We start from the raw sequence: 27,179 nt of genomic DNA, 5'->3' as shown, positions 1-27,179 counted from the left end.
ATTCTGCATCATCATAAATATTGTGCAGTATGAACTTTATGTAAAGATGTATGTATTTTGGTGACAAGTTTCTGCTTTCTTTACTCATTTCTTTGTACTGCGGCTGAAGGCCCACAGCAGAGATTGGCCTCCACTTGAAAAGTTTGTTGGGATGAAAACTTGAAGCAACGTGGGGGTGCTCAGGACAACGTTTAAAAACCAGTGCTTTATCCACTCAGTCCTCTGATTAGTACATTGCTCATGTGGTGCTATTAGTTGAGGGTCCTTGAGTTTTTTGTATTTAATACATTTTTTTTGTGACATATAATGAAAGTTCAAAAATATATTTGTACGCCGTTTCAGATATGCTTTTCCTAGCAATTAAAACTTAATGCTGTTGTTTCCTTATTCAATGTTTGGATGTAGATCATTCTGTTAATGCATTAAAAATGTTATAAAAGCTTATTCCTGATCCTTGAAGGAAGTAGGAATCATGATATACAACATGTGTGGTCATTCTAAGTTTTACCTTTTTCTGTATTTAGTATCATATAGTTTATTATTTTCCTTTGGGTAAAGGCTGGGTAGCTGCCCCAAGAGGAGCAGTTCATCTACCTAGGGGATTTGCTCATAAGTGAGGTTAGAGGTGATTGGGAGTTGCACTGATTTGTTAGTTTGACTCAGGGGTCTCCAACTCCAGTCCTAGAGAGCTACTGTGGGTGCAAGTTTTCATTTAACTCTTTTCTTAATTAGAGACTAGTTTTTGCTGCTAATTAACTATTTTCCTTTATTTTAATTGACCTTTCTTGAGACTCTGACTGCTGAATTGATTCTTTTACCCTTAAACTGCACCTAAACATAAATTTAATGTAAAGTGAGCCAACAGATGACCAACTAAGTTGAGGCCTCAAACTCCAACCAACTTCACTTCATTCAGTTTCTTAATTTGAAGCCAATTCTCGTTGCTAATTAAACCCGTTATTTAATTCCATGGCACTCATTCTGTCATGGCAGACATTTCCAAAACTGTTGATTTTCTTTTTTAAGAGCGCTGGCTGTCAAAATGTTTTGTGGACCTAAGCCGATCAACATTACTGAGGCCTTCACCTTTCTTTATTTTCAGTTATTGTGTGACAGATGTATGTGGTTGTTTATGTGTTGGCTCATTTTGTGTCTTAATATTGTTTGGTTGCTAATTAAGGAAAAAAAAGAAATAATTAAGGGGGCCAAGTCTTAAGTTGTGTATCAATTAAAATGAAGGCAAAGTGTTAATTAGCAGCAAAATCTGTTCACTAATTAAGAAAAGGGTTAGAATGAAAACCTGCAGCCACAGTAGCTCTCCAGGGGCCTCATGTATAAATGGTGCATACGCACAAAAATGTTGCATACTCCCGTTTCCACACTCAAATCGCGATATATAAAACCTAAACTTGGTGTAAAGCCATTTTCACGCTAGCTAAAACCCTGGCGTATGCAAGTTCTCCGCTCGGTTTTGGAAACTGGCGGCACCAAGCGTCAAAGCAGTGCTTCTGTTCCAGTGTGGTTTCCCATTCTTTTTTAGATCCACATCCCTGACGCTGCTTTATAAATACACTGAAATTAACCGCATATTGTTTATTAGTTTACTGGATCTAATTGTAGTTAACCTGTAACAATATAATGTTCCACGGAATGGTCAAACTATTCCAAATACCATAGCTGCTTTAGCGTTGCTACTCTCACTGCACCTTCTTCTTCTTCTTTCAGCATCAAGCACATGCTGTCTATTGAACTGCTCTCACACGGCAAACACTTTAAAGCCTTTCCTGTACGGACCTTGCGGTTCAGAAACAGTTTCATCCCAAGAACTGTAAATGCACTCGATCAGTCCATCAAGTGCTCCTTGTAGAACTGTTTGTAATTATAAGTACAATCACCTCACTCTAAACTTGCGATACATTTATAATATTGCACAACCTGAGCCACTTAATAAAGCGTGTATTTACATATGATGACGATATCATTTTTAAGATGAAATGCAGCCAAATATGTTTATTATATTATACAGATAAAAGTTTTAACTTCATTTAAATAATCTATATTGTGAATAATTAAACATGTGAGGACATGGTATCGCAGCGCTAGCGAGGAGCAGGCGCTCTGTTCACGGATTGTTCCTGCCTCGCACTGTATTCTTGCTGGGGCTGGCGTGACACTGGAAGGACAGATGGATAGAATAATTAAACATGTATTACGAAGATATTTCAGTGTTCCTTAAAAGTTTTGAAAAATCAGCGTTCTAAGCTTACAGGTGGCTTAACGTCTGTTACAGAGCTGATTGTGTGGCGATTGGGTATTTGAAGAATGAAAAGTAGGGACAGGAATTGGGGGTTAGTACGTTTGAAAGAGACAGTACTGCTGCGATAAATTATTTAATCGAAGGTCCGGCACGGCACAGCAAGCATCTTGCGTGAGGCATGAACAATCACTGCGCCACCGTGTTCCCATGTTTCATAACATGCTTTAACTCCTATGATCATGAAAATGATATCAAGTATTCATCTCAGTATTTTAATTATTCAGAGGACTGTAATATTCCGAATGTAATGGATTCTGTGTCCTGTCGGAGGAAGAGAAAGCCCGGAAGCATGTAGTGATGTACACACATAGAGCACATAGAAGATCAAATACAAAACAAAGCATGTAACGTGCTACTAGTTACGATGGGATTTGAGAAACTGGTAAATTAAATGATTTTAAGATGAAGTTTATGATGTTCTACTGTAATGACAAAATAAACTACGTGATGAAAGTGGAAATTTTGAGATTTAAGTTGACATTTCGTGCTTTTTTCCCCACTGTGTGCCTTTTTTTTTTTTCTGTACCCTAATAAGCTTTCATATGGCACTCAGACGGTGGGCTACGACTCGCCTTTTCACTGCGACTTTGATATCTGACAATTTTTTTTTATTTCGGCACTGTGCGTCTTTGTGAACTTGAGCTTTCGAGTTTCTCCAACACTCTATGTCACTCGATCTACTTCCTTTTCTTGTTTATATCACTATCTAAACCAACAAATAGTACATTTTTCCTTTCCTCTACTTGGTATTCGCTGAAATTCTTCTATTCCCACCGTGCTTTTGCCATTGCCTTTTCACAGAACGCTGAACTTAAGGGCTATTTATATTGATTTGCATATTCAAAGAGGCGTAATTCTTGGGGGAGTTTGGGGAGTGGCAGCAGGCGTGTGCACGTGCGTTACTTTTCACGCTGACCGGGATTTATGGACTGGAAGAATGTGGAAGTTGCCGTACTCACAGATTTATGCATCTGGATTTTTTTGTGCGTACGAACATTTCTGCTTTTGTCCTTACGTCATGTTTTAGTGTGAATTCTACGCATGCCATTATGCATGAGGCCCCAGGACTGGAGATGGAGACCCCTGGTCTAACTACTAGAGTTTTGCAGATGTTGTACTGGACCATGGTATTGAAGGAGGAGCTTAGTTATACAAAGCTTTTGGTTTCATCAGCAGTCTGCATGGTTAGTGACTGAAAGATTGATATCACGATTACAAGTAGCCAAAATGAGGTTACTGTGCAGGGTTGGTGTGCTTAATCTGTGACTGGTTGTGGAGCATGGCAGTACAGTGGAACCTTGGTTTAGATCTGCTGCTTCTCCAGATGAGACAGTTTTTGGTGACTTTGGCATGTAGTGTAGATATCTAATGTGTGCCCGACAGTATCTGCTCCCTCTCCACTAATACATTTATCTGAAGTGGTTTAAAAATCTTCTGTAGAGTGCAGCTGCTTACAAATTAGTAAAATTTCAATACAGACTGATGATGTGAATTTTTTTTAAAAGGAAAGTCAGTGATGAGGACTGAACTGCCTACCTTGTGATTTACATTCCAGACAGCTTGGACATTAGAGAGGCTTACACTTACATTTAGTGTTATAATTACAGTGAAAGCTCTTTGGACTCTTCATAGCCCAGGCTTAGTTTGTGGATCAGTCTTATTTTATATACAGGTGTAATGTTGAAATTATGTTTGTCTTCACTGTGCAAATACTGGCTGGTAAAGTGTCTTGCTCAAGGTCACAAAATGACCTAGTGGTGGGGATCAAATTGGCAGCCCTTTTGACTTACTGAACAATAAAGCCTACAAAAATCTTGCTTTGCCAGTTGTGTAAACTGCCTTAGTAGTGGCCAGTACAGCCAAAAACCAATATCATGCCACAATTAAAAATTGTAATATTTTAGAACAATTGTGAGAACAGGCCATTCATCCCCAAAAGCTTGTCCATCCTGTTCACAAAGGTTCTCCAACGTACTATTGAGTGATGTGTTAAATCTCCCTAAAGTTGTGCTCTCTATCACACTACTAGGCCATTTGATCCACATGTCTGTGGTTCTCTTTGTGAAGAAAAAAATAACTTTTGTGCGTAATTTACCCTTCTTCAACCAAAAATGATATAAATATATTTGTTATGTTACTTACCCCATGCATTTTGTAGTGATGACTGACAAAAATATTAATCTCATGTTTTCATGGAGAACGAAGCTGAAAAGTTTATGATATAATATACATCAGTGCTGACCGATGCTGTACAATGGCCAGTGATGTGAAAAATATCCTTGAAAAGAAAAAATCTCATTTAGTTGTGTTGTATGATCCACATGTTGGTTATCCCGTTATTTACTGACAGCATACAAAACATAATTTATTGGTAAATAGATGGTTCTGGAAAAATCAGCACACTTCATAAACAGGAAACACATTTACATGATGCTTAGCTTGTGAACGGAAGACAGGACGCTTGACTAATGAGTGAGGGAAAGAGGCAGATCTTCAGTTCAAAAGCTCAGCATTATATGACTTGCACTTCCCGTTTATGACGTGTGCTGATTTTTGCAGACGTATGTATTACAATATTTTAGCACAAAATGCATGTGTTTAGCATATTGTGAGCAGTACTAGGGTGTTGTACCGTGTTAGCCATTATGGATGTAGTGAGAAGTTAAGCAAAATGACACCTTTTATTGGCTAACTAAAAAGACTACAATAAGTGTGCTTTCAAGGCAACTCGGGCCTCTTCTTCAGGCAAGATGTTAAGTTAGCCAATAAAAGGTGTCATTTGTGTATATTGTGAGCAAAAGACTGGATAAGTGGTACTGTATGTGGGTTATGTGAAGTGAGTAACATTGGACATTTTTCATGTCATTTGCCTTTGTAGAGCATTGATTACACTTGACATGTATGTTATATATAAACGTCTACGCGTGGAAGTGTGTCGGTCTGTCTGGCCCGGAAGTGAGAGATGGAGTTGGGGCTCCACCTCCAAAGAAACAAACTCACTTAGCCGCTAATACACAAGCGAGGCGAGCACGTCAGCAAAAAGAAACCTCTAAAGAAAGACTTGCTTGCTTGGCCACAAATACAGAAGTGAGACAAACATATAGCAAAACGGGTATCCCTTTTACTTTTCCTCCCGCCGCTATTACACAAGCAAAGCAAGCACGTTGGCAAAATGAATCCTCCTAGGAGAGAGACGCCCAGAGTAGTTCTTTTCAATTACCTGACATCTACACATTTCAGATTTTTTTCTGACGATTTCAATAGTTTGTAGGACCCCAGGCTTTTTTCACTGCAGGCTTCCATGGCTACTTATATCATAAATTTTTTATCTTCACTTCTCTAAGAAAACATGAGATTATAATTTTTTTTGTCAATCATCACTACAAACTGCTTGGGGTAAACATCATAAAAAATACGACTTTTGGGTGGAGATTTTTTTAGCGCCACCTTCCTAATTAGTAACCAGTCACTGCTGCTAATAAAACAGACATCTATGGCCTTAATATTAACTGACTTAATTTTTAAAATTCAAAGCCTTTACATTTGTTTTTTTCTTTCTCTTTTTCTTAACTAACAGCTAAGGTTAATGGTATACAAAGTGCGGTGACCAGCTAATTCAGTGGTCTCAAACTCTGGTCCTGACGGATCACCAATTTCAAACCAACCAATTTCGTAATCAGAAGCCAATTGTTGCTGTTATTAAAATATACTATTTAATTCTGTTGCATGCTAGTGTTCTGCCACATCAGACATTTCCTATACCGTTGATTTTCTTTTCTTCTGAAATCACTATCAGAATGTTTTCTGGACCAGTGCAGATCACCATTTTTCATATCTTTGCGTTTTCTTTTCACCTATTTTACTGAAACAGATATTGCTTGATGAACATATAGATTTAAATGGGATTAAAATAGCTGGTCATCTGTTAGCATGCTTTACACGTCATTATTGTTTTGGATGGTGGTTAAGGAAAAAAGAAACGGAAACAAATATTAAATGTAAAGAGGAAGTCAGTTAAAATTAAGACATTAAATTTTATTTTGGTAGTAATTTATTACTAATTAAGAAAGTGGCTAGAAAGAAATCCTGAATGCAATGCAGCCATTGAGGATCTGAGTTTGAAACCCCCATTGTACGAGGGGGAGTCGAGCTAAAGTTAGAAAATGGAATGAATCTTAACAAAACTGAGAATGTCATTTCTCATTGTAGTCTCCACCATTCTGAATGCATTTGCAGCACCTGCCTGGAAGTGCCCAGATTCCAGCAGAACAAAAAGTTTTGTCTTGTCCTCGCCACCACTCGTGTACCCGAGTTATTGTCAAACATTACATGCCGAGGGGTACTGTAAGTCACTAGTGCAAGATACTGTCAATTGCTGGATACCAATGTGAAGCCTGCTATTCGATCCAAGCGACAAGATCTGCTGTCTCAAGGAGTCCTTTTGCTGCAAGACAATGCCTGCCTGCCCACAGCTTGTCTTGAGAATCAGAAGTTTGAGGTATTGCCACATCTTCCTTATTTGCCAGATTTGGTACCGGGTGATTTCCATCTTTTTTGGACCGCTAAAAAAACTTCTGAGTGGTCGTCGATTCAAGACGGGTGAGGACATGAAGAAAGAGGTGCATGACTGGTGGCGAGGATAAGACAAAACCTTTCATTCTGCTGGAATCCCAGCACTTCCAGCAGGTGGCACAAGTGCATTGAGAAGAATGGAGACTATGCATTGGAGAAATTACATTATCAGTTTTGTTAAAGTTCGTTCCATTTTCTACTAAATCCTGTTTTCTAACTTTAGCTTGACTCCCCTTCGTACATGTAAAGCAACACACATGGCTGTAGAGGCAGAGATGGAGTCGGAAGCAACTATTGTGTTACTGAAGTCGGTGCAGCAAAAATGTACTAACTCTGACTGAATGTAAAATGTAATGTGTTAAAATTTCCAATTTCACATGTTCCGATTCTATTGAACTAGACTAATAAAAATATAGCTTCTTTTTTAATTTTGTAAGTTTAGTCTTCTGCTTAATGTTACTCTTTGTGAGCCATAACAACATTGCTGCAGCCTTTAAACATGAACTTTAACAGATTAGAGTGCTAAAAATATGGCCTGATGATACATGCTGTCAGTGATGAAGCATCTTGTATGTTGTGTGCTTTCAATCAGCATTGTAAATACAAGGTGAGACACAAAAATAACTGGACTGGGCTTGGGGCTTTCCTGGAAAACCAACTGGAGGTTGGCCGGAAGTGAATCATAGAACTACCGTATATACTTGTGTTTAAGTTCTCCTGCGGATAAGTCGGGGCTTGATTTTTACTGTCTAATTTCCGGTATTTTATAATGTCGGTTGTATACGTTGAACGTGGAAAACTCACGTTATTGGTCCAAGAAGATTATGATGATATGCTACCGCTCGCCTGAGAGAGTAACCACAGAGCACACAGCCTTTTTGTTTCTATGTATTGTGCCTCCGTGACCACACGGTAATACCTGAACTATTCCGAGGCGATGATTGCACTGTTTTGTGTTTTTTGTATCTCACACCCTCATACACCTTTATCGTAAGAGCATCCCTTATCTATGATCAGAAGAAAATGTGAAGCTGGTTTTAGATTAAAAGTTGTTGAAGTGGTGAAAGAAATTGGTAACTGTGCTGCTGCAACAAAATTCAATGTGTCTGAGAAACTTGTGCGAGATTGGAGGAAGCAAAAAGATGTCGTATTTTTGAATGGGCGTACAAGTCAGGGTCTGATTTCATGATCGTTTTTTTTTTTTCAGGTTTCAAGACCTGACTGATCTGTGAGTATATACGGTATATCCCCTCCTACACTCCTTCTTAAACCGCCGACCGGCTAGGTATATCCTGTGAACAGCGCAGTCAATATTTGCACAACAATCGCTACACGAGTTGCCGCGATAATGTCAGGCGGAAAAATTGAACAGTGAATAAACATCAAATTTCTCTCGAATTTTGTCTTTTTTTTTTTTTTTTCCATAAAGCAGTTTTTTACTGACAAAAACATTCCTGTCCTCAGTCATCCTCCGTAATTCGCCCAATTTAGCTCCCTGTGATTTTTACTTGTTCCCGAAAATCAAAAGTGACCTGAAGGGAACATATTTTTCTTCAATGGATGAAGTGAACACAAAAATGGCAAGCCTGTTGAAGAGCCTCATCCAAGAAGACTTCCAGCACTGTTTCAATCAGTGGACGATACGTATGGAGCGGTGTGGAGATCGGGAGAGGGAGGATATAGAAGGTGACAATGTGTATAATGCTGTAATTCATCAATAAATATATATATATTTTTTTTTTTTTTTTTTTTACCAATCCGGTTACTTTTGTGTCTCACCTCGTATATTCGTCTAATTACAAATAGAGGAGTCAGAATTTGAGTCAAAGGTTTTGTCTACCAAATTCACAGCCCTGCCAACACGTTCAGTTCTCAGTAAACTATAGTCGGTTGATAGCAGAACAAAAGCACTGTGTCATGTTTAGAATATGAGCCTGCCACTCTTAATGCTGAACTCGGTATGGACAGAGAACTCTATAGACGTTGAGTTCTGAAGGTGTGCCATGGGTTGCCGACCCTTGCATTTTAGTTTCTGGTTCATTATTATTATTTTTATGTCCTTAGTGAAGTGATAATGCAATGAAAAGCTCTGTCGGATGTTTGTAAAATGTAAAGGCTTTCTTTTTAGATTCCAGTCCAGTTCAGAATGTCCAGTCCATTGGTTCAGATGATGCCTCCTATTCCACCAGGCGGGTGACACGTAGCCAGCAGCAGGGGGCGCCAGTCACCCCCAAGAAATACCCGCTGCGCCAGACACGTTCCTCTGGATCAGAAACTGAGCAAGCCATCGACTTCTCTGACCGGGGTAGGAGACGGAGCTTCAGTGTGCTTTTAGGGAGACAGTCGTACATCTCATTGACATCCACCTTCTTTAATCTGCATACTGAACTTCCTTGCTCTTTAATCCCAGAACTCAGTTCTTCAAACCAAGTCAAATGTGCAAAAAGAATAATGTTTGCATTTTAATAAATGGAAAAACGCAAAGAGGCAGATGCCTTTGCCAGGCTGGTGAAAGTGGCCCTTGCCTGTCCTCTCATCTATGACACTGCAACATTTTATTTAGGTCTGTTTTTTAAGAACACATTTCCTCCTGTGTAGAGTAGGTGGAGGGTTGATTTAATGTGCGTGTGAGACCTTTAAGTGGTCATGTAAAGCATATTGTGAAAACTACAGGAGGAATATTTTAGAAGCTTCCTGTTTTCACTTTCTGTGTCAGGTTGTAAACTGCTAGTCGGCCAAGGTTTTGGGACATTCTGTGCCCCACCCTATGATTTGAAGCTTCACTCATGGCCAGTATAAGGTCAGTGGCATCCCTTGTCATGCCAGACACAGTTGTTAGACTTCGATTGTTTGGAAATGCGGCTTGACATGGATAGCAGACTTCATCCAAGTCTAAATACTGTTAGCCAATGAGTAAAACGTTAGGAAGAATTTCAAGCAACTTGTCCCTCTTTGTGCAGACAGACTGTTGAAATAATATCCTCAGCCTTTGTGTCACTTCCTGTCCAGTGGATTATCACATGCACATGTGTCGAGTTTCCCTAGCAGTGACGATATTCACTGGTTTTGGTCATCTTCATTTCCTGTTGGCCGCAGACTCTCACCGTTGTTCATTTGCGCTGAAGTATTTAGTTTTACGTATTTTTCCCTGTTTTCCCTTGTGCCAATTTTTTTTTTCAGTTGGCCCACATTCCCAGTTCTGCCATCTGCAGTTTTTGGATTTGTTAGTACAGATATGCCAGCCATCCTAAATTAGTCTGATTTCTGTTTTTTTGAAGCAAAATTATTCTCTATTCTAGAACTGAGTTCTTTATTCTGTCTTTTTAAATATTTAATTTTGCTTTTGCTGTCCTCTCTAGTGCTTCTGCTTTGCTAAATCTTGTTTATGAGGGTGAGATCTGGCCAATTGCACTGATAATATTTATTTTTAACAGACCAATGATCTTGTGTGTGTCTGTTTGTGTCTATTACTTTATTTTTTTATTTTTGAGCGAGTGGCATTAGTGTGACTGCTTTTATCCTTATTAAGGGGATTACTGCTGTTGGGGTGACCCAGTGCTCCTATTTTTACATTTACCATAATGCAAAATGTAAGTTTAAATTTATGCATCATTCTTCTTTTATGTTTTGCTTTTGCTATTAAAATTCCTTGTTTGTATATTCAAATATTTTGGTCACAGGCTTGGGAATTAACCTTGTTTAAGTTGGGCATAAATGGGAGTTTATTTAAAATATAAGTTGGGCATAAATGAGAGTTTATTTAAAATACTCTTTTGTTTGATGCTGCTGTCCAAAACTCTGACCTGGGTTTGGTGGTAGGGATATGTTGTAAAGTAGTTTTCAAACAGTCCTCGGAGAAACAAAAGACATCCTCTTTAGAGATCATGGCAGTTTTTTGAAATTGGTAAGTCTTCTTCTTGTAACTGCACTTGATTTTCATTGTGACATCTAGGCATATGCACAGCACTATTCTTTAATAATTGGTAAAGAGTGCTTGGAGTGCTCCCTCCTGAAGTAGTGTGAAGCAAAACAGAGTATTAAGCTGAGGGAGTGGCAATAGATGTCATTAGATGACCTGCCCTTGTGGGTGCCCAAGACCAGAATGATGGGAATTATGAGATCCAGCTGACTAAATCAAGATAACAGCCATACTGTGTGTTATGTGACATACGGATGGAGTTTGTATTTTAAATCAAAAACTAGAACATGGACCTGATATAGATCTGTGGATGGTAATGTTATAAAGAGGACTAAAAATAATTCAAAGTTGATTTCAACTTGCTATGAATCATAACTGTGTTGGCATCAGAGTCTAAAACCAGAACTGCTTTATCATATTATGGATGTGAACTAATGTCTACTGGCAAACATTAAATTCTAGTAATTTCTTTTACTCAGTTGTACATGTAGTTGTAAGTCATTCTGTTTCTCTCAATAATATTCTCAGACAAAGCAGCTTAGCATTATCATATAATTTGTTTTTCATTTTTTGTTTGCACACACACAAGTGTGTGATGCTGAGTTAAGTGTTATTTGGCATTGTGAAAATTACTTGGCTCTTTAGAAGACCCTAAGGTTTCAATTTACCAAAAAATGAAATGTAGCATAATTGGATCAGTTCAGATTTACGTGTATAGAACCCAATGAAAATCTTATTTGCAGGCTTGTCCAAAATGCAACACACTGTGAACTACAAGAGCACAGAATATAAAAGTAGGTCATGTGTGGTCCCAGGTGGGCCCTGAGTTCTACAGTCCATGGACTGGAAGCTTAATTTGCGAAGCATTCATTATTGGTAATAATACATTTTATTTATGTAGTGCCTTTCCTATGCTCAAAGCGTTTCTCAGATATTCAAAAAGAGTTCACAGTTTGTGTAAGCTTATATGTAGAAATATAAATATACAGTGGATTCATTGGCATGAAATCAGTTTTCAATTTACCAAACTTTCTAAAACATTTTGGCATTATGGGCTATCGAGGGTAGATTTATGTGCAAAATGGCAAATGTAGATTTATTTTTAAATGAACACAACACAGTATAATATGTAGAAAGTGAAGGGGTCTGAATACAAGTAAGAATTTGTTTTACTGTTAAGTCAAATGTGTTGCAAATTTCCTTCTGAAACATCTTTGTATGCAGTTTTAAGAATCGGAGCATGTTGAAATGCTAGCTAGTAAGCCATGTTTATAATCTGTTAATTGTCAGGCCAGCAACTGAGAACAGCTACCCTTACACTACTGATATTCAGGTTGTATTTAAGTAGCTTCCCGCCTCTTAAGGTACACGTCTAATCCATCCTTGACTATTACTTGCATTGTACAAGTCAAAAGTGTTACCTAGGCTTGGTTCTTTTGGGTAAGATAATAAACGACCAAGGTATGTTGTGCATTATCATGAACACACGTGGCCACTTTTTACCCACAAGTTCCCATGTCTACAAGGCAGCAATTAGCTTCTTGACAGTGCTGTCAGCTCTACATTTGACTGTAAAATTGCATGTTTGTGGTTCCATTGGTTTCACCTGTTCTTCATTTGTTTATCATGCACATTATTGTGATATAAACCTGTTAGTCAGTGTGGCCTAAAAGTCCGTTTTTGAAAGTGAGGCGTATTAGCTTTAAAAAGCCGGTTTTCAACCTTTGTATCTTGTTGGTAAAACAAGTGGCTCAAAATTAGCGACTAGCTACCAAACATATATATCATCAACCACACTGATCAGATAACACGTCTTATTCTATAACTGTTCACGCCTTCTGTCCGATTTCCTCTGATCATCTGTCATCAGGTTCTTATTGCTAGAGCTGACAGTGTGGTAGGTGCTGCTTTTAGACATGCCATGCCAGTTTTGTATATGCTACTTTGTTAGCCCAGTTTAATATTAAATGAACACGGTCTCTAGTGAACTTCCGCTCCTTTTAACTTGGAATACACCAAAGCTGAGCGTTATTTAGCACACTTCAGTTTTCTGATGGGGTTTGGGATTGTTCTGCATCAGGATGTTAAACTATCTGAAGTTCAGCTTTAATACTGTCCTCGTGTGTCTGCTTAAACAAACGTCGTGTGTCACAGTAAGTCAATATCAAGAACTAAAATCCATCAAGGCACACTTACCAGTGCAAGTTTAATAAGTCCATGGTACAATGTATGATTATTTGGTTGCACCATAAGCTAATCAAGCAATGGATAAGTGTTAATGTGCGTGCCTATTGCATGAAAAAATACACACTCGTGCTGTTGTGGGATCACAAACCTACAGGACGGGGACTTGAATGTCTCTGTTGAAATGATGGGCAAAAACTAATAATGTTAAACCACTCAGGTCTGTTATTTATCTTTTTGCATCTTGATTGGAAAAGATTTCATAGAACATCCCCTTCTTAGGCAAAGGGCACTATGTAAGAAAATGAATGATTAAAATAGAAAATGAATGATTTAAATAATGTACTTTTATTGAAGTGAAAATCTCCAAGAGGGGATTAATAACAAGAGAGAGAAAAACAAAGTATGGTCAAGATCATTGGATAAGAGACACCTTGTTCTTCTCTCTCTTGTTAAATGAACCCTAGCCTGGAGGAATCTTATAAATTTTTTACATTTAAGATTTCTCAGTTAAAGATTTACCAATGTTGTTTCTTGTCCAAGTGTGCATATAAACACAGGGAACTCAAGTCTCTGTATTACATCTCGCCTGAAGAAGGGGCCTGAGTTGCCTCAAAAGCTTGCATATTGTAATCTTTTTAATTAGCCAATAAAAGGTGTCATTTTGCTTGACTTTTCTTAACAGATGACACTAAGAAAAGGTTAGGAGCCCCTACTTTTTTTATAGAAAGTGAGCATTTCACAATGAGTAATATTTTATATTTCACTTTTTCTTTTGATGTAGTCTAGCCATTAGTGACCTAGCTTAGCTCAATTCGGCGTCAAAAGACCAAGAGTCTATACCAGCAGCAGGAACCAGACCTGGACAGGGTGCTGGTCTTCTCTACGATGCTATCATGCACACCCCACACAAGTTCAATTTATTGCTAATAAGCACAAATTTTCAGATCTTGGAGAAAAACAGGAGTACTCACAAAATAACACACATGGACAGGGGAGGAAGGTGCAAAATCTACACAGCAGGTTCTTGAGCTCTGAATCGCTATTTCCTCTGATGCTTCCAGGGTGCGAATTTGACTACTGTACCTGTCATTCACAGTTCTTCCACATAATATATCTTGTATGACTTGCATTACAATATTGTACAACAAGAGTATATTGATAATAATGGTCAAGTAGCTTGGGCACCCCTGCTATAAATTACTCTTTTTCCCAAGAAAATGAAACAAAAACTGCTATTCTTTTAGATGCTTGTCGTGTGGTGTTACTCCATATTACCAGTAGCCCTCCTGGGATTTGAATGCAGTAAAGTTTGCATGAATGGTGTGATAACATGAATAATGGTCCAGCTCATTCATGCTGCTCGAGAGGCAACCATATTTAAATAACATCTTAAATAGAACTGCAAAATTAATAAAAATAAATTGCTAAAATGGATGTGACCTACAAAGCCAGCGTGATGGCTGCTGTGCTACTCAGTATTGTTTTCAGTGTAGGACATCTGTGAATCTATCAGCTCATGATGACAAGGAAGAAAAATAGAAAACAAAAAATTGAGAATGTTGCTTCCAGTCAGTTGTTAGTGTCGTGAATATATGTAGAAGCTTATGGACACCATATAGGAGCTAGGACTAGTGGGAGTGATGTAAAATAGTGCTTTGACAATTGCAGAATGTCTTGGGTAGTGTTCACTTATGTCAACACCCGTCTGCCAGGCCCTCCTCAGAAATGTACAAGCTTGAGGCGCGCCACTAGTAGTGGTGGCTCTGAAGCGAAGGATCTGCACTGCTATCTGGGTGGTTGCCGGTTTAAATCCTGTTACTGGCGGAAGGGATTCTACTCTGTTGGGCCCTTGAGCTAGAGCTTTAATCTTAAAAATTACTCTGGAGCACTGTACAATGGCTGACCCTGTGCTCCGGCCTTCAAAGGTCATACGAAAAGACAATTTCCTCTCTTGGATTAATAAATTAACAAATAAAAAAAAAAAATCAAATTTCCATCACAATAGCACATAGCAGTTTAACTGGCAAAGTTCACTCTGAATTCTTATTGAGTCTGCCATTTTGCTTTTTTTCCACAGGCATACTTAGTTGGTACTGATATAATAATGAAAGTCACATAACCTACAATATTATGTTCAAACCTGTACCGGCTTGAGTATCACATATGGAAGTAGTGTAAATTTTATTTGAAAAATTTGAGATTCCGTGTTAATATTTTGCTGCGTACACTTCTCTAGAAAGATAGGTTCATTGTCAAACATGAGTGACAAAATCTGAATCGACCTACAGAGTGATTCTCGCCAGTGTTGTTTGTTTTCTGTGGATCCTGTGGTTCTCTTCGTGCGTCGCAAGAACCTGCAGGTTAAGCTGTAGACTTGAAAACATGCCCTGTGTGAATAAGTATGCCCTTCAATAGATGGGTGGATCCTGCCTTGTGCTTGAAGCTCCTGGGGTAGTGATAGAGTCTCTGTCATTAAGTGGGTTGGGGAAATGGATGGATGAATTACTCAATCAGGGGCGTGAACTTAACTCCTGGATTTGCTAATCATTGTAATAGTCCAAAATATTATAAATTCTCGTTCACTTACAGCCTGCAACAACATTACAAGTTAAAATGGAAACTTTTTTACTTTTAAAACTATTGCATTTGACATAGTTAAACATAGCCATTAAGAGGCTGCACGGATGCCACAAAGAACAAATTCACTATTTCTTCAAATTAAACCTCAGTGAAGCAATCATTTACATTAAATACAGTGAGATGAAAATAGGTTTGTCTAATCCATTAGGTGCCAGAAGGACCGTTTTAGTGACAAAGAATTGAAATCTCCTGTGGCTCCAGTCATCTTGTAAGGTGACACTTACCTGTGATGCTGCAGAGGAAAAATTTGAATTGCGCTGATTTGTGTCTGAACAACATCCTATATGCAGAGTACTCAAGTCCAAGACAATGGATTATGTCATGATCATTTTCATTCTTAAGTGTTTTTTCCCCCAGTTTTCTATTAAGTGGTCCCTGACATTAATTGTCATTACACAATTTACCCACCAAGCTAAATTTTCTGGATTGTCGGATTTAGAACCCATATTTCTGTTTGCTCTGCTGTTTTTCAGGATTTGTTTTCTCTGTTTTTCTGATTTGTAACTGTGCAGCTGAGGGTGATTGAAGCCGTTTTCTCTACAAGTGATCAAATTTTACTTCAGTGTAACTGGCGGCCCTGCACAGAATTATTGCAGCTGCACTGATTGTATCAGCCCACTATTGGTATCGACTGATAAAGCAAAACCAATGCTACAATTGGCCATTATGCCTCAGTAATGGAACTTAGCAGGTAGAAAAATGTCTATAGTGTGGGCTCACTTTCATGTTTGTGCTGATGACGCTACAGATATTATTTGCAAATTCTGCTCAGTGAAAATTTCATGAGGAGGGAATGCTTGTAAAAGCTACATTGCAGCAAATCTGATTGCTCACCTCAAGACAAGGTGTGCTAAGGGACATGGCGAGTTTTCATATTTTACGAATGTCATTTTTGTCACTTTCACAAATACACAGTACTTAACCAATGTCAGCAGAACCACCATACAATTGGTATATGACAGTTTTTTTTTTCCTTCAAGTAATTGCTGTTGGTGTAGGCCAGAAATTTTCATATTGGTGCATTACTAATAAGAATTACAGTAGATGCTTAGTTTCATATTTGCAGGATCCAGGTATTCGTGGGAGACCCCTTCACAAAACATCAGTGGTAAAGACACCGCCAGTTGTTGCAGATGACTAGAACAAGCAGCCTCGTGTGCTGTAATTGTATGTCTAACAAAAAAGTGGGCAGTTATTTTCAAATCTGCTGTAAATGTATTTTATACAGGCAATACGGTGACACTTGTCAAGTTTACCCTCAAAGCCCTTCTGCAGCACTCTTTAAATCATAAACACTCCCTGCCGAAAGAATAGGCCGTGTCTCTTTAAGCTCAGCAGTTGCTCTTTTAAGTTTGACTAGAACACCCATTTGGGGGGGTTTCGGGGGTTTTGGGGGAGTCTTCTGATGTGTCTGACAGTTTGGAATCGATAATAGCCATAGAAGATGACTGTGTGAAGTGCAAGTCAACTCAGAGCCTTTCAGCTTTTGTGGCATTTCTCTTGGACTTTTCTTGATTTTTTTCCAAGAGTGCCATCTGACTTGTTGTGCCATAATTTTAACCTTATTCACACGCTGGCAAGGATTAGTAAGTAATAGGCACCATATAGTGGACCTGTTGAACTAATGGGATGTTTTATGTGTTTGCAAGGCTCCTTGGGACCTAACCCACACAAACAGTTGGGCAGCCTTTATAAATAATAATTCTTTATTTTAGAATCAGTGTGAAACATAAGAATTAACTGTTAAATAAATAAAAGCTCTGGCAAAGTTGTGGTGCTTGGATTCCTGTATTTTGATATATATTTGTCTGACAGAATGTTGCTTTGCCACAGACTTGAAAAATGCAGTGGACCATGACGAGTCTCCTCCACGCACTCCAACTGGAAACGCTCCTTCCTCAGAGTCAGACATTGACATCTCCAGTCCTAATGCCTCCCATGATGAAAGTCTGGCTAAGGACTTGTCTATGAAGGATTCTGAAAGCGACTTGTCCCATCGGCCTAAACGTCGCCGCTTCCATGAAAGCTACAACTTCAACATGAAATGTCCGACGCCAGGCTGCAACTCATTAGGTAACACTATGGCTGGCTATGCTACCCTATTTTTGCTGGAGTTCCACATTTATTTATTTTTTTCTTTTTGAAGCTTGATTGCGCTTATGTCATTCTTGTCCAATGTCTTGTTTAGAATGACTTTGTATTTTGTGCTGTGTCTGTCTCTACATCTTCCTTATGCCATTTAGCCACTTATCATGCTTGTACAGATTCTACTGTGTAAAACTTTCTTCCTAAAATTTACTTTAGGAGGTTTTTCAACCTCTCGGCTGATGTGAGTTTTATGTTCATTCTCTGCATGTTATACAAGATTAAGATGGCTCATCAAAGCCTCTTGGCTTGTATTCAAATGCAAAAGATTTGAGTGTACTGTACAGTCTGAGCTGTAGTACATGGCATGTTTCATTCAAGCCGATGGTCACTTCAGCCGCAACAACAAAATAACAATAACTTATTAGTTGGCTTTTAATTTTTTTAATGATAATCAATTGGTATTGATTCTTATCTTTTTGTTTCTAATATTAATAGGTCACCTGACTGGGAAGCATGAAAGACATTTCTCCATATCAGGTTGCCCACTCTACCATAATTTATCTGCAGATGAATGCAAGGTAAAGAAAAAAAATCAAATATGTTCTTTTGGTGCCTGGTTGTATGGGTTATATGTTTGTTTCATGCACAATTCTGTTGTCTTTAATACCTAACAGTATTAAAATGGAAGAATGTTTTTGCTTGAAATATGGCAGAAAGATTAAATAATTTTGCAATTAAACCTGTTTTAATTTCATCCCAGGAATTCTGTCCTTTCACTTCTTCTCTGTATGCCTATTGGCAATGCCAAAAATAATAGAATTAGTAACCTGTCCTATTCTCACCTTTCTGTGTGGCTTACTTAACCAAAGAAGGTGTTTCTGTCGTGTCAGATAGATAGCAGCATATTTGTAGTTTTTCAGATTTTGTCTATAGACAGTGTCATGCAGCTTTTCATAGTATGAAAAAATGCACCACGAAATACCATAAACAGAGAAAATACTGCAACATACAGTATATTTGTGTATGTAGTTTCATTTAAGTCCAAGTGCCAACTTACTCTCTCATCCACATTTTAAAATAGATCAATCTATAGGCAGACAATGACAGGTTTATTTGAATTGAAGACATCTAAAATTAATTCTGTCAATTGTGATATCATGGATGCATCAAAAAGGGAAAGACAGTGGAAACTTGTTTTTGATTTGCTCATGTTACTTCAGCCTCTTAAAAACAAATATAAAACAACCTCTACAACAGAGCCAACTAGAATATCCATCCATTATCCAACCCGCTATATCCTAACTACAGGGTCAAGGGGGTCTGCTGGAGCCAATCCCAACCAACACAGGGCGCAAGGCAGGAAACAAACCCCGGGCAGGGCGCCAGCCCACCACAGCCAACTAGAATATCCCACCAGAAAATAATAAGACTTCAGCCTTGATTTCATTGCTAAACTTGGGTTGCATTTCATATTAATTGTTTGGGATTATCATTGATCCGCTGTGGCAACCCCTAACGGGAACAGCCGTAAGAAGAAGCAGCATTGTACTGTTGTATGAACAAACATGTTAATAAAATTTTTTTTTATCATTAGGTTATTTACTTTCTGCATATGTAGTATAAGAAAAAGTATTCTAAGGGGTTAAAATTCCAACAGATTTTCCTTTGTTTAATGCAACTCCTGTTTTAAGTGTGATAACTGATCACAGTTGAAATTGTCACTCCTGTTACAATCGTGAAAAGGTAGAACATCAACCAGAAATGTCCTTAAAGGTTGCCTTTAAGGGCTAGTGTTATAAACAAGAAAAGCAGAAAAATTAAAGTATTTTTCAAAGTCTCAGACAATTTTTTATCTGCTGTGAATCACACAGACTGAGCTAAAATTTAGGTATAAATTTGTCAGTACAAAGTAGAGTAAAATTCTTACTTGCATGTCTGGTTATCATATCATACAACATGTTGGCATGAATTATTTATTTATTTGAGGTGTGACAATTTATTTCCCTGAACAGCTGTGTAATGTCACCCTTCTGGGTAAAATTACTGTGTTTTTTTGTTTCTCTTTTTTTTTTTAATCACAAAGGAATTGTCCATCACAAATTCGACAGGAACAAAACAGTCAACCATCATTGCTATTTACAAGTCCCTAGAAAAGGTTACAGGATTCTTTTAGAAGGAAAAGACCTGCACTATGGCATGACAAGTGTAATCTCATCATGACAATGCCCCAAGCCACAATGTGCTCAGTGTTCGGGACATCCTGACTAAGAAATCAATTACCAAATACCGATCATCCACCCTCTTCACCAGACTTAGCCCCTGGTGATTTCTGGCTCTTCCTGACCATAACAATTGCCATGAAAGGACAAAGATATTCAGATGTTTCTGACATCCAGCATAATGTGACAACTCAAGGGTAATTCCAGTGACATTGTCTAACTCAATGCGTAGCTGCAGATGGAGATTACTTCAAAAGGTGACAGTAGCCACTAGTGCACAGATATGCACACATTTTTTTTTCTGCATATTCATTCCGTGAATTAAATTGTCACACCTCATATTTATGTAGTGTCTGTGTGAGTATAAAATGAGGTCTGCCATGAAATTAATGAGACTAAAGCTAATTCATCTCATTACAAATCTCATGTGTATCATATATCTATGTATATTAGCATTGGTACAATATACAGTGGAACCTCGGTCCACAACCATAATTCATTCCAAAACTCTGGCCGTAAACCGATTTGGTAATGAACCGAAGCAATTTCCCCCATAGGATTATATGTAAATACAATTAATCCGTTCCAGACCATACGAACTGTATGTAAATATATATTTTTTTAAGTTTTTAAGCACAAATATAGTTAATTAAACTATAGAATGCACAGCGTAATAGTAAACTAAATGTAAAAACATTGAATAACACTGGGAAAACCTAACATTGCAAGAGTTCGCGCTATACTGTAGCCTTATGACCCGATCGCTGTAAACACTTTTTTTTTTTAGTTTTAAGCACAGGGGAAAAGAACATTTGAACAAATCTGAATTTTATTTAAAAACCAACCATAAGCAACCAAGAAAGTAACATTGCAGGAGTTCACGCTAATAGCCTTACAACCCGATCGCTGTGTAAACTTTTTTTTTAATGAGTTTTAAGCACAGGGAAAAAAATGAACATTTGAAAAAAGTAGGTTTTGACTTCTTGTACTCGGCGGCGAGATCAGTAACACGAACACCAAGCTCATACTTTTTAATAATTTCTTTCTTTACTTCGATTTCAATTTTCTGCAAAAATTTCTTCTCACCACTCTTCACTTGCTTAGAAGCCATGGTTAACTGCAAAAGCACACGAAATACTGTAGAGCACAAAATAGTTTACAGGTAAAGCACGCACGTCTGACTGAGAACAATGAACAGGGAGAGGCTGAACAGGTGCTTAAATACAGTAATCAGCGCGTACGAACCGGAAGGGAAATGAAATAGAGCACAAAGAGTTCACAGCGAAAGCACGCACGTCTGACCGAGAACAATGCAACACGTGCTGAAATCATTGGCGCGCACAAACCGAAAGGGAAACTGGCTTGTTTGTATACCGAGTGTGTGGTCGTGAACCGAGGCAAAAGTTTGGTGAACTTTTTGGTCGTAAACCGATTTATACGTGTACCGAGACGTTCGCAAACCAAGGTTCCACTGTAACATAAACATTTGAAATGTTAGTAGTTGGGAGTAAATTTAAAGCATGTTTGGTATTTTGTTTCGTTTGGAATTAGCAGCTGTTTTTGTACAGTGCAAGAACTCTACAAATCACCTGAGAGTATCTCACCTGTCCACATTTTCTAATAACCTTATCCACATTCAGTTTCTTGGAGCCATTGGCTCTTTGTACAACATTTACTCGCGTCAAGTGCACAGCAATGTTAGTTTCAATCATGAAGGCCTGCTGACAAGAGTGATTAAGGTATGGAGAAAGTTGTCGGGCCAATTTTGTGTAATTCTGTCCTGCACTGATCAATGCTACTTGGATACTCCAAGAGAAATACTCTGAAATTGAATTTGCTTTGTTAATGTAAGTTTATTACTATTTTGTCGTACAAACAAAAAAATTTGTGTTCTTGTTAAAACTGAGTGGATACATTGGGGGGGGGGGGGGGTATATCTTAGTTTTAGCTTTAAAATAGTACAACTGTTTTATACATGCATATACTTTGTTTGTTTAAATTATGTAAATGATATGCTGAAAATATTTTAATAAAAGCCAGAATGATGATAAACTGGTTAGCCCTATATCTGTATGAAGTTTCTGCATTTTCCGCCTGTTAGGGTTTTTCTTTCATGTCCCAAAGATGTCCGTTTTACGTTAGGCAGTTCTTAATTGGCCTTGTGTGGATCTGTATATAAATTGGCCTATTGAATATTTTTCATGGATATTAAAGCAAACTATTTGTCATTAATGATGACCTGGTATTGTTACCTCTTGAATCTAGAGTTTTGGGTTCAGAACACTCCCCTTGTTGCTGTCTATGAAACGTGTACACGCTTTTTTTGTGAAATTTTCTTACCTATTTTTCTAGTTTTCTTCTAAAGACATGTATGATAAGTTAATTGGCCCTGCCAGGGTTTATGGTTGAGTGTTTCCCTTGGTGGTTTAACACCCTGTCTGTTCTTAATGCCTACTCTGTCTGTTTTTGAGATTGGCTGCCCAGTTGCAGTTGAATTGGGCTTGAGAATGTCGCATAGTAATAATCTATTCAGAGCAAGACACAGTTTTTAAAATCTAGTTTAGAGTTAAGGAGGCAAGAAATTCTCCTACTAACACTGAGTGCAAGGAGAGGAAACATCCTTACAGAGAACCCCTGGATTTGTATCACAATTGGGCCAATTTAGAGTTGTTGGATACTCTTGCATGCAAGTGTCTTTTTTTTTTTTTTTTTTTTTTTTTTTTTTTTTTAATATTGGAGAAAGACCCTCAATCAATGAGATGGGGTTGTGCTAACTTGACAAAACAAGTCACCCAGGCCATGCCTAGCATTTGAACCCAGGGCCCTGGAGGCATTGCACCACAATGCTGACCTTTATACAATTCCTTGTTGGTTTTTTTTTTTTTTTTTTGGTTTTTTAAATATGTAGTATATGAAACGTATTTGGATTTTTGCCCATTATTCATTTTATTATTACAATCTATTTTTCTCAAAGTTTTATATACAGTATGAAGAGAAAAAAAACAAAGTTAAGATATTAATGGGTTTTTATATCAATCGTGTTCCTCTTAAATAAATTAGCATTGAATAACACATGATTGTAATCATCAAACTCATGACCCCTCCATTCAAATTCAATTGTTGGGAGTTCGGCGATTTCAACTAGATTTGTGAGATGTTTAGGAAAGATTGACACCTCTGTCAGTATCCAGGGGAAAAAATACTTTTTACCAAAAGAAGAAGAAAATTGTGCTTTTTTTTTTTTTTTTAACTCTTTGGCTGATAATTATTTTTTTGATTTGGGAAAAAAATGTAAGGTATTCTATGTTTTTAGGCCAGTAAGACTTTATGCACCCAATATACATGAATGAAAGGTTATAGTTTCCATGCAACTCAAGCTAACATATGTAGGATGTTCCTTCAAATCTTACAGCATCATTGAGTTTAACCAATAAAACCCTCCAGGTATTAAAAAAGATGGCATCTGTTTGTTAAGTGACCCAAGATTCAGCATATAATATAGGAGAGCAGACTTAATCTGCTGTATAAGAGTTAATTGTTATTGGAAGTAATTTACCGTAAGCTCTCCTAGGACACCTTTGAAAAATTGCACAAAAGCTGCAAGTAGAAAGTGTCAGGGTGAAGAGATGAGAACCAAGTAGATACTGAAGAATAAAAGCGGTAAAAGAATATCCAATTCATGCACCTGAAGACTCAAATCCTTAATCCCTCCCGAAGCCCCAGCATTCTTGTACGGCCTCTTTGGTTTGTTTTTCTCCGCACCTGTTTTGTTTTTTGCACTAGTTTTCTGCAGATGGGGACTTTTTTTTTTCTCTCTCTCACCTGCTGAGGATACGGAAAATAATCTACAAGACTGACATAGTCAAATAATCTGTGTCTGCAGGTGAGGGCTCAGCATCGCGACAAGCAGGTTGAGGAGCGGACTCTTTCCCACCGACAAGATGAAAACAACCGGCATGCCACCCGGCACCAGGTACGAGCCAATCACAGGCTGCTGGGCTAGAATACCAGAGCCTGCTAATGGACTGGCTGAAGTCTATACTAATAAATGCGTTTAATGGTTTGGCTAAGCCATATGTCGAGCTTTCCTTGCTCATTTGTGTAGGCCTTTTTTTGTGCATGTGTTGCCTCAAGGCTGAATTGTTGCTCTTGCCTAAAATCTGATTGGCTTTGTGTAGCAATACATAAAGAAAACACTTCTGCTCCTTATGCCTCATGGAGAAAGAAGTTGGTGGTGTGCACCACTTTGAACTCCGTGACTTACTTTGATCTTTCACTGGCTTTTGCTCTCTGCCCTGCCACTTTTCTTTAGCTACTTGTGCTACACGTCTCTAATATGAATTGCTCGATCGTGTTTTCCCCAATATACTCTTCCTGCACCACATAACGTCATGTTCTCCTGTCACATATGGCTTCATGTTTCTGAACATTTCAAAAGTAACAATGTAAAGTGTGGATGGCCAGTCCTCTGCACCAGGGTTACCTTGGGTTGCATAGAAACTGAAAGCTTGTGTGCTTGTCCTGTGTTGTCCTAAACTAATTCACGGTAAAGTCATTAAAATACCTTCATTGTCAGCATTCCATTCTAACAGTACAAGAATAGAAAATATACTGTACTAATGTCTACTGATGTCCATGTGTTTTTTGGTGGTGCTATGGTGGAGGGTGTTTCTGTATGTTTGAGGGTCATGGGTATGTGTTTTCTAAAATTAACAGGCATTTGTTGTGCAGTTGTGTGACAGTTGTGGGCTGGCTTGTGTGTGTACAAGTGAGGCTAGACAGGAGTTCAAAGGTGTCATATTTTCCTTATAAATGGTGTTTTAGTGTAGCATTGAATGCATGCTCAGTGGCCTCAGTTTCTTGTGCTGAAGCAGGCATCTTTCCTTAACTATTTATTATTGCTGAATTTTAACCTTTGTTTTTTTTTATGTGTGGAGCTTTGATATGAAACAGGAAAATGGCCATCCAGTCATCCATTTTTTTCCCCCCTTTATCACTGTAAAAAAATTTTTTTTTTCCCCCCGTCTTCCTTTCAGGCCCCAACTGAGCGGCAGATTAGGTATAAAGAGAAAGTGACAGAGATGCGAAAGAAAAGGGATTCCGGATTATTAAAAGAACAGAAAGATAAATACATGGTAAGGGTGACGAATACATTAAGAATTGACAAATGGCAACAACTTCTCTGCCTCTCTCCATCCAGCTTAAGAATACATCTTCTGCTTGATGTTTATGTTGTCATACGGAACAAATCCGGAGAGGTTACAACAAACTTTTTTAGTCTGACTAACCTTGTCTGGCTTGTTTTTGCACAGGAGCACAGGCAGACCTATGGAAATACAAGAGAGCCTCTCCTAGAGAATATCACTAGTGATTATGACCTGGAGCTCTTTCGCAAAGCCCAGGCACGTGCTTCCGAAGATCTTGTAAGTTTCTTCCCTTTTTAACTTTGCTGTCTTTTTTTTTTTTCCGATGCACAGACATAATTTTGCGACAACACATTCACTCGGCCCAGTGAATGAACTCTTCCTATAGTCTATAAAAATATTTAACACTAGAACTTCTGAAGCCTACGAAAAAACTTGTAATCCCGGGCCACCTTAAATTCCTTCACACCTCTCCATCAGCGTCTTTTGTTTTGCAAATGTGTCAATCAGCACAAGCAGCAAGCAGACTGCTATCTCATCCCAAAATGGAGTTCATCTCAGGCAAAAAGTTCTCCCAGCTCAAGGCTCTTTATCTGCATGTGAAGTGCCTGGAGTTGTATAGGGTAAACAGTACAACAAATAGTTCTGAACAGACATCAACCACAGCACCAACTGTGGTCATCGCTGCTCTTGTGAAAAGAATGGAGATAAACGGCATCCGCTCAGAGAGGGAGAGGCAAGTTCATTGTACCATGTGAACGTCACAGACAGAATAAAACTGAGTAATAATAAAAAGAGTTAACTTTTACAAGTAGCCAAAATTTACACTACATGTTACATTTGATTCGAGTCTGTATGTTTTTTTTTTTTTATATTACTGTAATAATAATAGCAGCTTACTGCTTAAAACGCAGATGATTGAATGATTTTTTTTCTTTGTTTATATTCTTGAATAAAAGCACACATGTTTATTTGATATTTGGACTAAAGTCTTCACACATTGTACACTTCACATCATGATTAGTATAACATGGAGAAAGCCTCTGTTTTAGGTATGTGTTCAGCATTTCTTGCCTCCCATCCTACATTTACACAGATCGTTGTAGACACGGAACGGATTAGGGATTCTAGTGTTAAGTACTTGGTACCATTGGTAATACAGGGGAAACTGCGCAAGAGTTAAGCTTGTTTTTATTATGAACTAGCAAGGCAAAAAAATAAAATGTAGTCTATAAGTTATTAAACAGTAAAACATTAACATTTAAGAAGTAAAGATACATTGAGCACTACTGGAGTGGTTTCGGGTAAACTACATTTTAAAGGTGCTATAACACAACAGGTAAGTAGTACTAACAGCAGCTAAAATGTATTTGGATCATTTCTCGGAAGCATATCCCTTGTGAAAGGCACTACACGACCGCTGTGGTATAGAAATTACATTTTGTATGTGATCGTCCAAACTTCTGCCTGACAACCTTGCGCTACGTGCCTGTGATTTACTTGTTAAAATAATTCATCACAAAAGCAACTTGAATGTTGCAGGGTTTTAGTGACCCAAACTCACCTTAAGGGACAGTAAGTAGTCGTGCAGGCAATTTACAAACAGAGTCCTGCTTCAGTGGCGCGGATTACACTCATTCGCAAAGATTTCCACTCTCCCAGGAGCCGACGGGGCACTTGAAGTGTCACAAACAGTGCGAGAAGAGAAGACGCTGCCCGAAACTGTGAAGCTCTCGACACGGCGGAGCAGCCCGACATTCCGCGCCTCCCAGTGTCCACTTTGTTCTCACGACCCCTCGCCACTGAAGGCGGTCTCGTCTTCACATTGTTTACAGCTCGGCGCAGTTAAAAAGTAGAAAGATGCAAAGCTGTTTTCCTCATCTCTTCTACTATCAAGTACTGCCATCTAAAAAAAAGTTACAATGTGGTAGTTTCTACGACAGTCACGTGGACAAATAAATAAAACTTCTCTGTCAGAAAGTGCCTGGCGGCAAACGGCTCAGCGTTGTAGTCCAGAGAGGAGGGAGAGGGCGATGCGGGGCGCACTTCTATGGGATAGATTGGCGTGTTTGTGTTCACTTCTTTTCAATATC

General features: G+C 38.3%; 1 protein-coding gene and 1 long non-coding RNA gene across 7 annotated transcripts in view; one reads left to right on the top strand and one right to left on the bottom strand.

Annotated features, from left to right (window-relative positions):
- Positions 1-27,179, bottom strand: part of LOC127530168 (uncharacterized) — a 556,902-nt gene that overhangs the window by 386,109 nt on the left and 143,614 nt on the right. The gene's annotated exons all lie outside the window — the stretch shown is intronic.
- kat7b (K(lysine) acetyltransferase 7b) overlaps positions 1-27,179 on the top strand; it is a 50,160-nt gene that overhangs the window by 6,486 nt on the left and 16,495 nt on the right. For 2 of the 6 annotated variants that reach the window (XM_028818722.2, XM_051936394.1), the window contains exons 3-8: positions 9,018-9,194; positions 17,469-17,708; positions 18,219-18,301; positions 23,826-23,915; positions 24,979-25,077; positions 25,255-25,365. In XM_028818722.2, coding sequence (XP_028674555.2) covers positions 9,018-9,194; positions 17,469-17,708; positions 18,219-18,301; positions 23,826-23,915; positions 24,979-25,077; positions 25,255-25,365 — 800 coding nt within the window. The remainder of the gene's footprint in view (positions 1-9,017; positions 9,195-17,468; positions 17,709-18,218; positions 18,302-23,825; positions 23,916-24,978; positions 25,078-25,254; positions 25,366-27,179) is intronic. The other 4 variants (XM_051936399.1, XM_051936398.1, XM_051936397.1 and 1 more) reach the window with 2 other exon arrangements.

This window comes from Erpetoichthys calabaricus, chromosome 14 (assembly GCF_900747795.2).
Source record: "Erpetoichthys calabaricus chromosome 14, fErpCal1.3, whole genome shotgun sequence".
Lineage (NCBI taxonomy): Eukaryota > Metazoa > Chordata > Cladistia > Polypteriformes > Polypteridae > Erpetoichthys > Erpetoichthys calabaricus.
This window is presented reverse-complemented; position numbering and strand designations above follow the sequence as displayed.